General features: G+C 43.3%; 1 protein-coding gene across 1 annotated transcript in view; it reads left to right on the forward strand.

Annotated features, from left to right (window-relative positions):
* TMCO3 (transmembrane and coiled-coil domains 3) overlaps nucleotides 1-11704 on the forward strand; it is a 35916-nt gene extending 24212 nt beyond the window's left edge. Inside the window, exons 9-11 of the mRNA XM_044285542.1 lie at nucleotides 193-272; nucleotides 5440-5589; nucleotides 10660-11704. Of these exons, the coding sequence (XP_044141477.1) occupies nucleotides 193-272; nucleotides 5440-5589; nucleotides 10660-10773 (344 nt within the window). The 3' untranslated portion in view covers nucleotides 10774-11704. The remainder of the gene's footprint in view (nucleotides 1-192; nucleotides 273-5439; nucleotides 5590-10659) is intronic.
* Nucleotides 11705-16969: the final 5265 nt, after the last annotated feature.

Genomic DNA, 16969 nt, shown 5'->3' on the forward strand with positions numbered 1-16969 from the left:
TTCAAGAGAAATCCAAAGTGAAACTCCGCAGCTGTGGATTTCTCATTCTCACTGCAGGTTTTTTTTGCTGCATAGTGTGGATGAGTTTTAAATCTGCAGCGTATCCTTCGCATGTAGGCATACTCTAAATTGGAAATTTCATTTGTTCATGTTTATTTTTATATTTATTTTTTTTTTCTTTTTTTTTTACAGGACTTCATGTATTTCCATCATTTGTCATTTATGAGCTCACCATTCTTCTATCCTTGACATTGACATTGGTGATAATGAAGGTAAGATTTACCCTATGTGTGAGAGCCAGTTGTTTAGGGTGAGTTTACACAGGGATTTTCCTGTGCAGAAAAAAGCCGCTTCAAAATTCAGTCTGGATTTCGACGTGATTTTTTTTGATCCTACCCATTTAAGTAGGATTTGGCAATCTGCACTAAGAATGAACGTCCACTATGTGAAAAACTGTCATATTTCCACTGCATGAAGAACTATCCCCCACTCAGGACCCCCTCTGTGATAACTGCTCTGTTTGCTCAGCTAATTTTAGAAATCCCATAGCAGTGAATGGAGACCAAGCTGTGTACGCAGCTTGCACTCTATTCACTTCAGGGCTCATTCTTGAGATAGAGGTGGCAGGGGGACCTATCGATGTGCCATAAATGTCCCAGATGGGGAATACCCCTTTATAACGCAAGATTATCAGATTATGTCAACCATATACAGTAAAATTCCTTTAAGCTGGCAATAGTGGGACCAGAAGAGAATTATGGAGAGTCATAGAAGATTACTGAATTTAAAGCTCTCTGAAGCCTACTCATTTTCCTGATTGATCATACTTTTATAGCTTATGCTAAGGAATGGCCATTGCATCTTTTAATCTAAAATTCTCTGATGCTTAATATGACAATTTGTAAATATGAGGGAAATATTGGGAGTCATTTACTAAGACCAATGTTTTGGACACAGGTCTTAATAAAGCCCTGCACTGGCAGTGGATTCGCCAAAGTAATGACAGTGACAAAAGAGGGCAGTGTATTTACTAATGATTTGAGATGGAAACACACTTTAACTTGTATGACACAACAACTACAAATAAGGGTCCATTCACACGTACGCAAAATGGGTCCGCATCCGTTCCGCAATTTTGCGGAACAGGTGCGGACCCATTCATTTGTAATGGGGCCGGAATGTGCTGTCCGTATCCGCATTTGCGGATCCACACTTCTGTTCCACCAAAAAATAGAACATGTCCTATTGTCTGCAATTGCGGACAAGAAAAGGCATTTTCTATGAGAGTGCTGGCGATGTGCGGTCCGCAAAATGCGGAACACATACGGATGTGTGAATGGACCCTTAGGCTGGGTTCTCATCACATTTTATGGCAACGTTTGACCTATGCGTTAGGAAACAAAAAGGAAACAAAAACGCAGCACACCACGTTCTTGTATCCTGCAGAGTCTGGTAAAAAAAGACTCTATGGTGAACGGATGCCACTTTATGGCATCAGTCTGAGGCATCCGTTTAACGGATATCGGCAATCTCAAGGTTTCAAACAAAGTTGTTTACCACTAATTTCGAAAAAGTGCCAACAATTTTGTCTGGGCCATTTTTGGAATTTTGCGTGAAATTATATCATTTTTGGCTTTTTTCTCATTTTTATTTTTTTTGTGTTGTTCCAATACACACAAAGGAAATAAATATGTGTCTACCAAATTTATAATTACAATAATTTTCTGGGAGAAATACTTCCTTTTCTGGAAAAATTTCAGGGGTGCCAACACGATCGCCCATGACTGTATATGTTTTTTGTATACGTTTAAACGGATTGGAAAAACACGATGTGAACCGAGCCTAAAATAGGTGGATTGCAGCATATTTTTCTATAGTAAATTCAAATTTTTGCTCATTTTTCGGATCACAGTGGTTAAGCTGAAAATGAAACTTTGTACTACTTTGGAAATTCAGCTTGTCCCCCGAGTCTTGGCAGCAGAGGTCAACCTCCCTCACAAAGTTTCACTTGCCTCATTGCTGCTTATTCTGAGATGCCCTCCCAGTTCTCTAGTAAGCCTCAGCCAAAGCCGCCTGCGCTAGGCCAGACCACTTTCTACTTGTGAGATGAATCACTGATGCAACCAACAGAGGAGATTATTTCACTTGCAGACTCTCAAGTGGCTCAGCAAATCTCCTCTTGTGAGTGTGAGCAGAGCTAGAGCACTCCTGCTCAGCCACTACACAGTAGACGTAGCCTTCTCCTTCCAGCTCCGTCCATAGTTATGTCTCTGGTAGGGCTGAAACGATTACTCAAGTTAATCGATTATCTCGACACGAAAAAATATCCTTGATGCAAATTTTTTGCATTGATGATTTGTTTGTGCCATATGACCATGGAGTGTGCGTGAAGAGCTTGCTATTACTCATGCTCCGTGGTCACCCACCTGCCCACACAGCGCTGAACTGGATCCAGACATACACACATCGTCAGGACACAGTGCACGTAACCGCACACTATGACCTGATGATGTGTGACGTCAGGTCCCAGTGCAGCGCGTGAAGAACAGGATGGAAGATCTGTGGAGTGTCGGCAAACTAACTATTTTGGTTCACTGGCGCTGCAGCTGGGAACTGATGGCTAGGAGGGGAAGTGGGGGAACCGATGGCAGTGGGGGCAGCTGGTGGCACTGGAGGAGGAGCTGGTAGCATTGGAGGGGGAGCTGGTGGCACTAGGAGGCGGAGCAACTGATAACATGGGGAAGCTGGTGGCAGTGGACGGGGAACTGGTGGCAATGGGGGGGGGGACTGGTAGCATTGGAGGAGGAACATGATGGCAGGGGAGCTGATGAGTTTTTATAGAAAACATTCTTTTAATTCGCTTTTTTTTATTAGCGTACTTGATTAATCATTGAATTAATTGGTAGAATACTTGATTACTAAAATAACCGATAGCTGAAGTCCTAGTCTCTAGTGCCGGCAGCTGCAAACTGCTGATCAGTGGGGGTGCCGGATGTCAGACCCCCACCAATCTGATATTGATGATCTACCTGGAGGAAAAGTTATCAGTTTCTAAAAGCTCTTTAAAATCGACTGGTTCCTGCTCTAAGGCTGACCATGCATATAAGAGGTATGGCTGCCAAACTGGCCAATGATGATATGTGTATGGGGGCCTCTCAACTCTCCCCTATGGATGTTATGGGATATGAGGATTAGGCAGTTGTATTTCAAATGCCCTTCCATTTGTACTTGGGGAGACAAACTGATGTAAAAGCAGTCTGGCAGTAACTTCCACCCTCTTCTTAATGAGAGCACTTGTATGCCCGGCAGACTGATAGCTGACTGCAAATGAATGTTCATCTAACAGATATCCAGGAACGTTTGTTCCTGATAATCTGCCCGATTATCGAGCAGTGTAAATCCACCCTACACATAGGATAAGATCATTCCTGCCAAGCTGCCCGTGTAAATGTTTTGTCGATGAACGGGTGAAATGCTCGTTCATCAGGTGATCCTGTCGACCCTATTGTTTCTTGGCAGCAGAGCATGCAGTCTAAACAGCGATCTGCTTCCCGGAAACAATGATTCTGTATGGGGACAGGCGATCGCAATAGCTATCCCTCATACTGTGAAGGAGATTGCTGCATGTAAATACTCTCTGAACGAGCAGCTGACTGTCGGGAAGGAACGCTTCCTTTTCAACAATCGGCTGTACATTGGAGCATCTAAACCCGCTTTAGGCTACATGCACACGACAAATTTATGAATTTGGCAGTTATTTGTAGACCCACCCTTCTGAGAACACCCACAGGATGGTTGGCCCCCAGCTAAAATAATGTCCTTCATAGTGTAGGATTTTTTTTAATTTATTTTATTTTTATGCTGCCCCCAGCTTTAATAGTGCCCCCATGTAGGCCCCCAGCTAAAATAATGTCCCCCATAGTGTGTTTTTTTTTTTTTTTTTTTTTTTTTACCAACCCTAATGTAGGCCCCCATCTTAAATAATGTCCCCCATAGTGTAGGAATTATTTTTTTAATATCCCCAGCTTTAATAATGCCCCCAATGTAGGGCCCCATCTTAAATAATTTCCCCCATGGTTTAAATAATGCCCCCATAATGGCCCACCACAGTTTTTTTGTTGTTGATTTTACAAAAAAAAGAAGAAAAAAACTCGCCTTATCTACTTGCTCGCGCTTCCGCAGTCTCTTCTCTCTTCACTGAACAGAACCTGCCAAAGGACCTGCGATGTGCGCGATGACGTCACTGAGCGCTCACACGTAGTTACATGTAGCAGCAGGTCCTGCTCAATGAAGAGAGAAGAGACTGCCGCAGCGTGAGCAAGTGGATGAGGTTTTGTTTTATTTTTTAACCCCTAAAAGGCCATATAGATAAAGTGTACCCGTTTTTAACAGCCGTTAAGACGGGTGCACTCCTGTCAATCAGCCATTGAAAACGGTCCCATTGATTTCAATGGGGTCCGTCTGGCCGTGGAAACGGTCCTATTTTTGGACGGATGCTATTCACTGGCTGTTAAAAGAACGGCCAGTGAATAGTCCCATAGACTTTTATTGGTGCTAAAAATGATCGTGTGACAACCGCTACTTAGACGGCAGTCACACAGCCATTATTTACTGTCGTGTGCATGAGGCCTTAAGGTCTACTGGTAAATCACAATTTTCTAATTGGTCTCTCCTGCTTTTTAAGGGGAGTCACCAGGAAATCCACTGTTAAGCATGCCCAATACTTTGTAGGGCTGTCTCGGCTGAATGTAATGTCTTTCACTTAGCGATCTGTTGCTTTATTCTGGCTCCTCTGCCAGTCCCTCCCTCTTCTTTATTGACAGTGCCAGGCAGGATGACTATGCAGAAACCTAGTCCTGTCAATTAAGGAGAGTGAGGGCTTGGCAGAGAATGCAAAATTATTAAGGATGACTCGAGAGTGGATTGGGCATGTCCTCGGTGCAACTAACTAGTGCTGAGCAAATCGAGCTTCGGATCAGAGGTCCACAGTTGATTCGGGCAAACGCTTGGGTTTTAAAGTTGACTCTTTTATTCACACATCTGGGGGTCCTTGGATAAAGTTGTGCTAAATGGGACCGATATTTTTTATGAATCAGTAAACTCTGTACATTGTACAGCGGCTGTGCTTGGTATCGCAACTCCGCCTCATTGAAGTGAAAGTGGCTGAGCACAATACCAAGGACAGCTGCTATACAATGCACGGCACTCACAGGAGCGTCAGGACCTTCTCAAACAGTGGGGGCCCTCAGTGTTGGTAGTAAAATCCTAGAAAACCCCTTTAATGAGAAGCACCCTGTCATGGGAGGTGGCATAATATGGCTGATCCCACAGATCAATAGATTATATTCAACTACACAGCAAATCAACATAATAGTGTACCTGGAAAATATCACTTGTTTGCATAATGTAATGGCCGTATATGTTTTTTTTCCTTTTTAGTTTGTTTTGGCAGTGCTTGTACTGTCTTTGATTCTACCAAAAAGCAGTCAGTACATTAAGTGGATCGTGTCTGCAGGGCTGGCTCAAGTCAGTGAGTTCTCATTTGTTTTAGGCAGCAGAGCCCGCCGGTCGGGGATCATTTCACGAGAGGTGAGTCTTGAATATGTGGAGATTATAGTAATGTCAAAGGTTTATTTGTATAGCAAATTAACAGAATTCTGTCAATCTGAGTGCCAGCTTAGGATGTGGGTGCCCACGTTAATATTTAAGGGTGCGCAGATCAAATATACCAAATGCTTAACATACTGTGCTGTGGGAGGGGGGGGGGGGGGTCGGAGGAGTTGAGATTTAAAAACGGCAATGCACAGTCTCAGTTAGGCTTAGAGTATTCCTTTAAAGGGAACCTGTCACCTCTAGTATGCTACCCTCATTGAGCATTTCTAAATGTACATTGTGTTACCCTAAACATAGAAATTACACTTTTAATTTCATTTGCAGACGAATTCAATAAGTATTATGCATTTTTGTACTTCCCGCCTTTTATGCAAATTAACATGAGTCATATCTTACTTGTGTGACCAGAGAAGAGTCATATTTTCAAGCTCTGACTCATCTCAGGTTAATTTGCATATGTATCAAATAGTTTTTTTTTTACACAATAAAAGCACACAGAGCTATGGGGACTGGGTATTTCAGATGTGCTAGCGGCCATCTAGCAACCCATGTCCTCAGCTCTATACCCCAAATCCAGGTGACAGGTTCCCTTTAACCTCCCCAGGACCGCCTAACGCACGGATACGTCCTGGAGGCGGTCGATTCATTCCTCCTGGACGCATCCGTGCGTCATCTCGCGAGAGGCGAGATTTCCTTTGAACGCGCGCACACAGGCGCGCGCGTTCACAGGATCAGAAGGTAAGAGACTGGATCTACAGCCTGCCAGCGGCGATCGTTCACTGGCAGGCTGTAGATGCGATTTTTTTTTTTTTAACCCCTAACAGGTATATTAGACGCTGTTTTGATAACAGCGTCTAATATACCTGCTACCTGGTCCTCTGGTGGTCCCTTTTGCTTGGATCGACCACCAGAGGACACAGGTAGCTCTGTAAAGTAGCACCAAACACCACTACACTACACTACACCCCCCCCCCTGTCACTTATTAACCCCTTATGAACCCCTGATCACCCCATATAGACTCCCTGATCACCCCCCTGTCATTGATCACCCCCCTGTAAGGCTCCTTTCAGATGTCCGTATGTGTTTTACGGATCCACGCATCCATGGATCGGATCCGCAAAACACATACGGACGTCTGAATGGAGCCTTACAGGGGGGTGATCAATGACAGGGTGGTGATCACCCCATATAGACTCCCTGATCACCCCCCTGTCATTGATCACCCCCCTGTAAGGCTCCATTCAGACATTTTTTTGGCACAAGTTAGCGGAAATTGATTATTTATTTATTTTTGTTGTTTTTTGTTTTTTCTTACAAAGTCTCATATTCCACTAACTTGTGTCAAAAAATAAAATCTCACATGAACTCACCATACCCCTCACGGAATCCAAATGCGTAAACATTTTTTAGACATTTATATTCCAGACTTCTTCTCACGCTTTAGGGCCCCTAAAAAGCCAGGGCAGTATAAATACCCCACATGTGACACCATTTCGGAAAGAAGACACCCCAAGGTATTTCGTGATGGGCATAGTGAGTTCATGGACGTTTTTATTTTTTGTCACAAGTTAGTGGAATATGAGACTTTGTAAGGAAAAAAAAAGAAAATTCATCATTTTCCGCTAACTTGTGACAAAAAATAAAAAGTTCTATGAACTCACAAAGTTCTATGAACTCACTATGCCCATCAGCGAATACCTTAGGGTGTCTACTTTCCGAAATGGGGTCATTTGTGGGGGTTTTCTACTGTCTGGGCATTGTAGAACCTCAGGAAACATGACAGGTGCTCAGAAAGTCAGAGCTGCTTCAAAAAGCGGAAATTCACATTTTTGTACCATAGTTTTTAAACGCTATAACTTTTACCCAAACCATTTTTTTTTACCCAAACATTTGTTTTTTTTTATCAAAGACATGTAGAACAATAAATTTAGCGAAAAATTTATATATAGATGTCGTTTTTTTGGAAAAATTTTACAACCGAAAGTGAAAAATGTCATTTTTTTGCCAAAATTTTGTTAAATTTCGATTTAATAACAAAAAAAGTAAAAATGTCAGCAGCAATGAAATACCACCAAATGAAAGCTCTATTAGTGAGAAGAAAAGGAGGTAAAATTTATTTGGGTGGTAAGTTGTATGACCGAGCAATAAACGGTGAAAGTAGTGTAGTGCAGAAGTGTAAAAAGTGGTCTGTCATTAAGGGTGTTTAAGCTAGGGGAGCTGAGGTGGTTAAATGGAGTCTGTTAACAGAAAATTTACTTTTCACTTAGCACAATGCCTGGTTGGGCTGCCAACCTATGTTATACTTTTAGATGCTGGAACTGATCCTGCAGTCTTGAGAAAATAATTTTTAAATCCATATGCAAATTAGATCTGAAGTGCACCAAGGGCCAGGCATAGTAATGTTAAGGAAGGGCAGGAGCTAAGGTGCATTAAATGGCTTGGGCCCTCCATTGGGGCACTTGAGAGCTAATTTGCATATGGATAAAAAGGTGATTTGCAGAATTGGTTCTGGCAGCTAACTTTATGGATAAAACATGGGGAGCCAGTACTACAAAGCATTGTGCACATTTTAACCCCTTAAAGAGGATCTTTCATCAGTTTAGCCCTAGTTTAATTATGGTCTTACCTTATAGGGCGGCCCCAACTGATGCCATGGACATTATAATTTTTTTTTCTTTCGTCCGCTGTTGGCCCCGTTGATTTTAGCGCCTTATAATGAACTGACTCGGTTATACTATGCGGAGACTTGCAGTTTAGCTGGGAGCGGTTCACTTCTCCCAGGCTGTGAGCGCATCCAATCAGAGCGCACTGTTTTTAGCCAGGGAGAATGCGCTCCTCCCTGACTAAGTGCGGGGCGCTCTGATTGGATGCGCTCACAGCTAGAGAGAAGAGAACCAATCCCAGCTAAACTACGAGTTTCCGCCTGGTATAACAGAGTCGGGTCATTATAATATAAGGCACCGAAATCAACGGGGCCAACAGCGGACGAACGAGAAGTTCCATGGCATCAGTGGGGGCCGCCCTATAAGGTAAGACCTTAATTAGACTATGGCTAAACTGATGAAAGGTCCTCTTTAAGCACCACACCATTCATGTATGTCAAAAGTGTGGAGGTTTAAAAATGGTGCCTGCTCACAAGTGCTGGGGGCGCCATAGCTGCTGGGCTTCTGCTGTTTTAAACAGCAAAGACCCAGGACTAATGTCTGCGATCAGGGATAATTCCAGTCGCAAAATGTAATTTAACCCCTGAGATGCCATGGTCAGTTTGTGATGATGGCATCTGAGGCAGCATTCCCCAGAAGCGCTGCACTCAAAGGGCCCAAACGTCTTCCCCGCACTGAAATTGGGCAAGCTGTTTCTTCAGGCCTGGGCTACACTGGGACTTTTTTTTAGCGTGACTGATTGATTTGAACTATTGAATGACCGCTGCACAAGATTATAGTCGACTGAGTGCATTCATTTGGACTGCAGCTGTAGTTCGAGTTAAAATCAATCAGTGGCGCTACAAAAGGTCGCAGTGTAGCCCTAGTCTCATGGTAATAGCCTGCGTCTCTCTGAAGAAACTCAGCCTTTTACCACTGTAGTTGTTATTGAGGCCTGCAGGTGGAAGGGTTCCCATAAGCACATAGCGAATCTACCATACATTGCAATTAGAGATGAGCGAATTTCATATTTTGAAATTCGTTCACGCTTCGTTTACTAGTAAAAGGTGAATTGTGTTATGGATTCCGTTACCACGGACCATAACGCAATTATATGACGGAATGCCTTTAGAGGCATTCCGTTATTCATTCCGTCATAATAGAAGTCTATAGGCTGAAAAACAGATCGGTTCTGTTTCCGTTATGCAGGGGAGTCCTCTCCTGCAAAACGAAAACAGGACGGATCCATTTTAGAGGCATTCCGGAAAAGTGACGGAGCCTTTAGAGGCATTCCGTTATGCATTCCGTCATAGAATTGCGTTATGGTCCGTGGTAACGGAATCCATAAAGCAATTCACCTTTTACCAGTAAACGAAGCGTGAATGAATTTCATAACCTGAAATTCGTTCATCTCTAATTGCAGTGATAATTATTTGCAGTGTAAGGCAGACGCAATCTAAAGAGTGCATGTTCAGGTCCCTCTGCTCAAAATACGAAAAAAATACAAAAGTTTTTGAAAATATTAAAAAATTCTAATTGCCAACATCAAATACTGATGTAAAATATTGACCATAATATGTAAGTGTGAAAGTTATCGGAAATGTGTTTTCCTAGGAATGCTCCTTCCCGATTACTGCCCTGTGTTATGGTGCCTCTGATCACCAGATGAAAGCATCATTGATGTGGTGATCAAAATCATGGTTCTCGGCAGCAGATAGTCTTGTCTTCTGTTCAGAAACAATGGATGTGTATGGGGATGAGTGATCACATACCCATACAGAGGAGCAATTGCTGCTTGTAAGTGCAGCTCTCACCACCTGTAATAAGTAAGCAATTATCGGGAATGAATGGTTTATTCCTGATAATTGCTTCATGTGTCGGCCCATGTCAAGAACAGTATATCAAGGTAGTTCAAATCAAATTTTCAGAATATAGGTATCAAACTGTATAGGTATCATACGGGTAGAGTACATGACCCATGCTTCAAATTACAGTAACTCTGTTTTAGACACTTTCTATTTCCACCTTAAAAAAGATGCAAAAAAAAAAGGGGCATGTTTAAGAGGAGTCATAAGCTACAGTGACTGTATGAAAGAAATCACAATTTTTTGGACTATTTACTGGTGTACGTGTACGACAACCATGAAGTGTCTTAAAGAAAAGTGCCAAGTGGGTTGTGCTTCATGTATCATGCAGCACATATGAAAAATTTGGCAGGTATTCCTGTTCCCTAAGATAAATAAAGGTGGTTTTAAGGTGGAATGTCCCTTTCTGAACTCGCATACTTCTGTGACACTGGGCACTTATTGAGCCTTTAGTAAATAATCGAATGTGAGGAACGTTTTCTAACATGTTAAGGTGTTGAAGATTTGCTTATTTGAATAAACTTTCATGTGCTTACAGGTCTACCTCCTTATCCTCAGTGTGACAACCCTAAGCCTTCTCCTAGCACCTGCCCTGTGGAGAGTAGCTATTACCAAATGTGTTCCAAGACCAGATAAACGGCTGAACACTTGATCTCCTCCAGACTATGAACATCACCAGTGTTTCTTACACCATGTATGCACAGAAAACTATGTAGCCCTTTGCTACAAGGACGCTTTTAGAAGGTAAAGCTGGTTTGGGTCATGCTTTGGTATTACTGGACTCCTCACCATCTTGGTCATGGTCCATCATACCTAATCTTTACAGCAACGTCCTGGAGATAGCCTTGAATATTTCTCCTCTATGTGCCTTTTAATCTAAATCTTGTTTTATTTTTAAGCATCATATTGAAGTATTTTTATTGCACTACTTTGTGCTGTTTGCTAGGATTGTTGGATCAAGGTGCAGGTAGATGGAAAATCTCCATAACAGAATGGCTTATGGTAGAGGCCTGCAGCAACTCATGCGTCATTGCACTTGTACTGAAAGTTAAGCTTCTGGTCAAAGTATTGTTAAGACTCATATTACTTCTCTATTTCAGTAAGACACTGTCCTCTGCAATAATCTAATGCCAACACGTTTGCAGGTTCTACTGTATCAAGGAAATCTTTTTATGAAGGAGGGGCTGTATACTGGCTCTATCCCTGACTGTTGTTTTTGTATGAACTTTTTGTTTTCCTTTTGTGTAAAATGTTAAGGACATTATGGAGGAGTTTTATCAAAGCTTGTTCAAAGGTAGCAACCAAAATCCACCTTTAATTTTCCAGAGATCCTTTGGAAAATGAAAGACTACATCTGATTGGTAGCTATGGGCAACTAAGTCAGTTTTCCTTTGCAGCAGTTTTGATAAATCTTCCCCATTACGTCTTCAGGGAAGGTTCAAGAATGGCTTTATTTAATCGAAGATGGGTACGACATATTCCAGATATTTGAGCACACAACACTAATAATTGCAGGAATGGAATGTGTTTTTTTTTTTTTTTAAACCTTTTATGTGGAAATTACCAGACACCAGAAAGAAAAAGAATTTGTTCTGGCTCATTTATTCTTTCATAAACAGTTACATCGACAATGATTTCTCCAACCTGAGGGGAGTTGTTTAAGGGGTTTTCTCAGAGTACAACATTAATGACATATCTTCAGGATTAATCAATATCAGATGGGTGAGGGTCCAAGTCAGCTGTGTGAAAGGGACACATGGCTAGCATGAGCGCTGCAGCCTTTTCACAAGCACAGCGCTGTCCATTGTATAGCGCAGGGCTGGCCGACCTGGGGCTCTCCAGCTGTTGTAAAACTACAATTCCCACCATGCCCTGCTGTAGACTGATAGCTGTAGGCAGTCTGGGCATGTTGGGAGTTGTAGTTTTGCAACAGCTGGAGAGCTGCCGATTGGCGAGCCCTGGTATAGTGGCTGTGCTTGGTATTGCAGCCCAGGCCCATTCACTTCAATGAGACTGAGCTGCACATAGGTCATGCGACTGATGAACATGATATCACTGGTGTAGAAAGAGGCTGCAAAGCTCATCAGAGTGCTGTGGCTTCTTCAAACAGTGGGACTCCCACGATCAAATATGGATGACCTATCCTGAGGATAGGTTGTCAGTATTTTACTCCCAGAAAACCCGTTTAATAATGTAAAGCCTGAAAATCCAGATGTGACTACAGTTAAATAAGTGTCTGCTTTAGACCACCGACTAATGCCCTAGAAGAGTGGGTTTCCCTCTCTGGACCAGGACTTTTAACCAGAGCAGAGGGTGGCTACAAAGAGCATCACTACCTCTGGTGGACCCATCATCTCTGTGTTATACAGACCGCACATTGGTTTCATGCAATGCTTCCATTTCCTTGTGGTGGTGCTGCGGGAAACTGAACACTTAGTCTGGGTTCACACCTGAGCGTTTTACAGCGCGTTCCTACGCGCTGTAAAACGCTCAACAAGGAGAAACCAATGCTTCCCTATCAGCATGGTTCTCACCTGGGCGTTTTACAGCACGTACGACCGCGCTGTAAAACGCCCGACGCCCCAAGAAGTACATGAGCTGCTTTGGGGCGTCTTGTCGCGCGTTCCCGTACATAGACTTTCGGGAACGCGCGACAATGGGCGTTCGCTTGTCTCTGTATGCGCGATTGCAAACGCCGGTACAAACACGCATACAGAGCGCTCCATCGCGAACGCTCAGGTGTGAACCCAGCCTTAGACTTGGGCTCTCCCACAGAATACAGCTGATCGCTGGGGTCACATTAGTGGGACACCTGGTGATCATTTGTCTAGAGACTTTTCTAACAAAACACACTATAACCCTAGTGTCCTACTCCGTTGTGTCATACTGTTATATGGGAGTGGGCATATGGGGACTTGTTTGGCCGAATTACTGCATGCAGTAAGTAAAATGGGATCATCCTGGTTTACAAACACCCCATTCAAGATGGACATAGACATAGAGTAAGTGTTTGGATGACATATATTAGTCCTGACCATAGGCCAAACGTACATGTCATTTCATACAATATGTAAAAAAAAGGGTAGCACATGTAAAGACCAACTTGATCCTAAGTTACCATAATGGTTATGGACAGAGGAAATCGGCAGAATTAGGGGGTCAAAATATATTTTTGTTTGTTACAAAGATCTATCTTGATTGTTAGGGACTATACGGTACTGGCTTTCCTCCACATCACAGGAGAGCGCCAGGATAGCCAAACATCCCCCCCATATCTCAGCTGAAAAGTTGGGCTATAGTACTGTATACCGCTGTATTCAGCTTCCTTTAGCAGTCCCATACACCTTGAAAGGAGCAGGAGTGCACATGATCGACCGCCACTCCATTCAAACAGTGAACCTGGGATCTGTGGGGGCTCTAGTTGTCAGACCTCCACCAGACAGACACTTATAACATCTCTGGCAGGTTTTGAGAGGCACAAAGCTGTCCAGAATCCCATACAAACATGCATGCTCCCTTATCTCCCAGTGGAATAAGGGATTGGTCATGCTGAAATCTAGCACGTTGGGAGACTCTCGTGTTCTGGACTAATTCTATATTATTATTTTTTTCTAGATAATACTTCTTTATTTCCGTTTAGACCATGTACTGCTCTTGTTGCACATCTCTGTACCAGTCGTGTTACTGGTATTAACTAATTCCAGTTTCCCAGAGACCAAATGGTATAACAGAGTCTTAATAAGTTAGAGCTCTTATGAATGCTGCTATTCCAAATGAAAAGGAATCATATCCTGAAATAGATTACGGTTAGTTGGCGATAACTACAGGACCAAGTTTTTGTTGTCGTAAAGGAACGCTGTACATTCTTCTCCTTGTTTGCTGCCAATCTCACTTTTGCTATAAATTGTCCATGAATATTCAGAATTGGCACAAATGTACCTGTATATTTTTGTTCATTTACTTGGCTTAAAAGGGTTATTCCCATGCAAAAATACAATCGTGTCATCCTGAGCGCTGGGGATCTGACCTCTAGGACCCCATCTATCATGATAAAGAAGGGGCTAAAGTCTTGTTTGCTTATTCCCTGCACATTGGAGATCCCAGCAACCCAGTCTGCAGATATTGCAGATCGCCGCACAGTATGTTGGGATATTCCATAACATTTTGAGATGGGGATAAACTCTTTAAAACCTGTGAAGGATCAGCAATGGGTTAACCAGGGCCAGTGATCCTTCATCCTTAGCTTTAGGGGGATCCCTACAGTGAGATTCTTACCAAGCATTAAAGGGGTTGTCCAGGCTGTAGATATTCATGACCTATCCTTTGCATAGGCCATCAATATCAGATTGGTGGCATCCGACATCTGGAACCCCAACCGATCAGCTGTTCTCTGCAGTCACCAGCGCCAGAAATATGACAGTGGATGGAGACGGAAACACGCCGCCGTCTATTGTGTAGTAGTCATATTACTGCAGCTTGGCTCTCCTTCAGTATACTGATGACCTGTCCTACAGCTGACCAACCCAATCCTCTGAACCTGTGCTCAGTTAAAAAAAAAGCTCGCCTTTCTGCAGTCCCGCCATTCCCACACTGCGGCAGCTTTAGGTCCCCACTGGCCCGGATGTATCTTTGTCCCATGCCTTAGCGGTCAAATGTGCTAGAATGGCACGTAAGTAGCTTGTCACTAGCAGGAATGCCATTGATTGGTCAGAGAATTATGCCACTTCTGGTCTGGCAAGGACCAAAATCATCCAGGAACAGGGCTACAATGCGGAAATGATGCGACGGGCAGTTTTTTTTTTTTTTTTTTTTTTGTCTTTTTCTTAAGTTGGGCACGGGCTCCAAGGATTGGCTAGGCCGGACCATCCCTTGAAGTCCTGGCATTCACTAGAGATTTAGCATCCCTTGCTGTCGTGGAAATACCCCATGTAAATGAAATGGACAGTAATGTTGCTTTATCAGGGAATAATGTAAATGGTTGTATTACTTGAAGGTTAAAATAAAGAGAATGTAAAAAAGTTTTTTTGCTCTTCACGTTTATTTTTTATGTCTGATGGCTCTGCTGTGCCGTATTCCAACCTATAATGGTGAATACATATACTCAGTACTCATTCATTCTCATGTTCTCACCTTCTACTCTTTTTGGCTTGATGGAAGAGAAGGAGTCATGGAAATGTCCCTTTTGTGATCTTCATCATTAAAGGCCTCTCTTGCACCTGATCACTTATGCCGGATTTTACCATCTTTCCTTCACTGAATCAATATTGGTCTTTCTCACACGGTCATGTTTGCTACTCTACATGCACGATCCAGGCCAGACATATGATATTATATAGCACTACAATGTACAGTGATGAAGAACGGAGTATAGGTTTAAAGCAACATTATCATTTCTACCTGAAAGGGCCTAAAGACAACCTGTCAGTAGGTCATGAAGTTCTAATTGTGCGCATTATCACCTTACAATTGGCTCCCTGAACATTTAGGCCCCTTTAACACGGGCGAGTATTCCGCGAGGGTGCAATGCATGAGGTGAACGCATTGCACCCGCACTGAATCCTGACCCATTCATTTCTATGGGGCTGTGCACATGAGCGGTGATTTTCACGCATCACTTGTGCGTTGCGTGAAAATTGCAGCATGCTCCTCTTTGTGCGTTTTTCACGTAACACAGGCCCCATAGAAATGAAAGGGGTTGCGTGAAAATCGCAAGCAAGTGCGGATGCAGTGCGATTTTCACGCACGGTTGCTAGGTGACGATCGGGATGGGGACCCGGTCATTATTATTTCCCATTATAACAGTGATAGGCAAACTGCGGCTCTCCAGGTGTTGCAGAACTACAACTCCCAGCATGCAAAGACTGCCTACAGCTTTCAGCCTACAGCAGGGCATGGTGGGAGTTGTAGTTTTGCAACAGCTGGAGAGCCGCAGTTTGCCTATCACTGCCTTATAACATGGTTAGGACCTTTGATGACGTCACTGCGCTCATCACATGATCCATCACCATGGTGATGATCATGTGATGGACCATGTAATGAACGCAGTGACGTCATCAAAGGTCCTATTGCTCACAGATGAAGACAGAAGAGATGCCGGCTACGCGAACAAGTGGATTAAGGGGAGTTAAATTATTATTTTATTTTTTTAACCCCTCCAGCCCTATTGTACTATGCATTCTGTATTCGGAATGCTATTATTTTCCCTTATAACCATGTTATAAGGGGAAATAATACAATCTACACTACAACTAACCCAAACCTGAACTTCTGTGAAGAAGTTCATGTCTGGGTACCACAGTCGCTTTTTTTTATCACGCGCGTGCAAAACACATTGCACCCGCGCGATAAAAACTGAACATCGGAACGCAATCGCAGTCAAAACTGACTGCATTTGCGTACCTACTCGCGCGGGTTTGCCGCAATGCACCGGGACGCATCTGGACCTAATCCGGACACGCTCGTCTGCAAGGGGCCTTAGGAGTTGATTTTGATCCGACAACCTACCCCTTTGCCGAAACAAAGACCCCAGTATTTTCAGGGCACTAAATATGCAAAAACACAGTAGCTTGCTACGGGGGTGCAACAATTGCTACTCACTAGGAAAAAGTTCTGTCCCCAGTACTTCCCAATCATGGCTGGACAGTGTCGGAGTATCTGGCACAGTGTGTATACATGTCCTTGCCCTGCTACCCAGATCAGATCTTCTACTGAAGAAAAGCCACTGGGAACCAGGAGAATGTGGGTCTTACCTGTGTTCTCTGCTGCATCTGCTTACTCCGGTTCCCGATGACTTCTCTTCATTCCTCTGGTCCTGTACACACACTCTGACGTTGCCCAGCCATAAGTGG

Source organism: Bufo gargarizans, chromosome 3 (assembly GCF_014858855.1).
Source record: "Bufo gargarizans isolate SCDJY-AF-19 chromosome 3, ASM1485885v1, whole genome shotgun sequence".
NCBI lineage: Eukaryota > Metazoa > Chordata > Amphibia > Anura > Bufonidae > Bufo > Bufo gargarizans.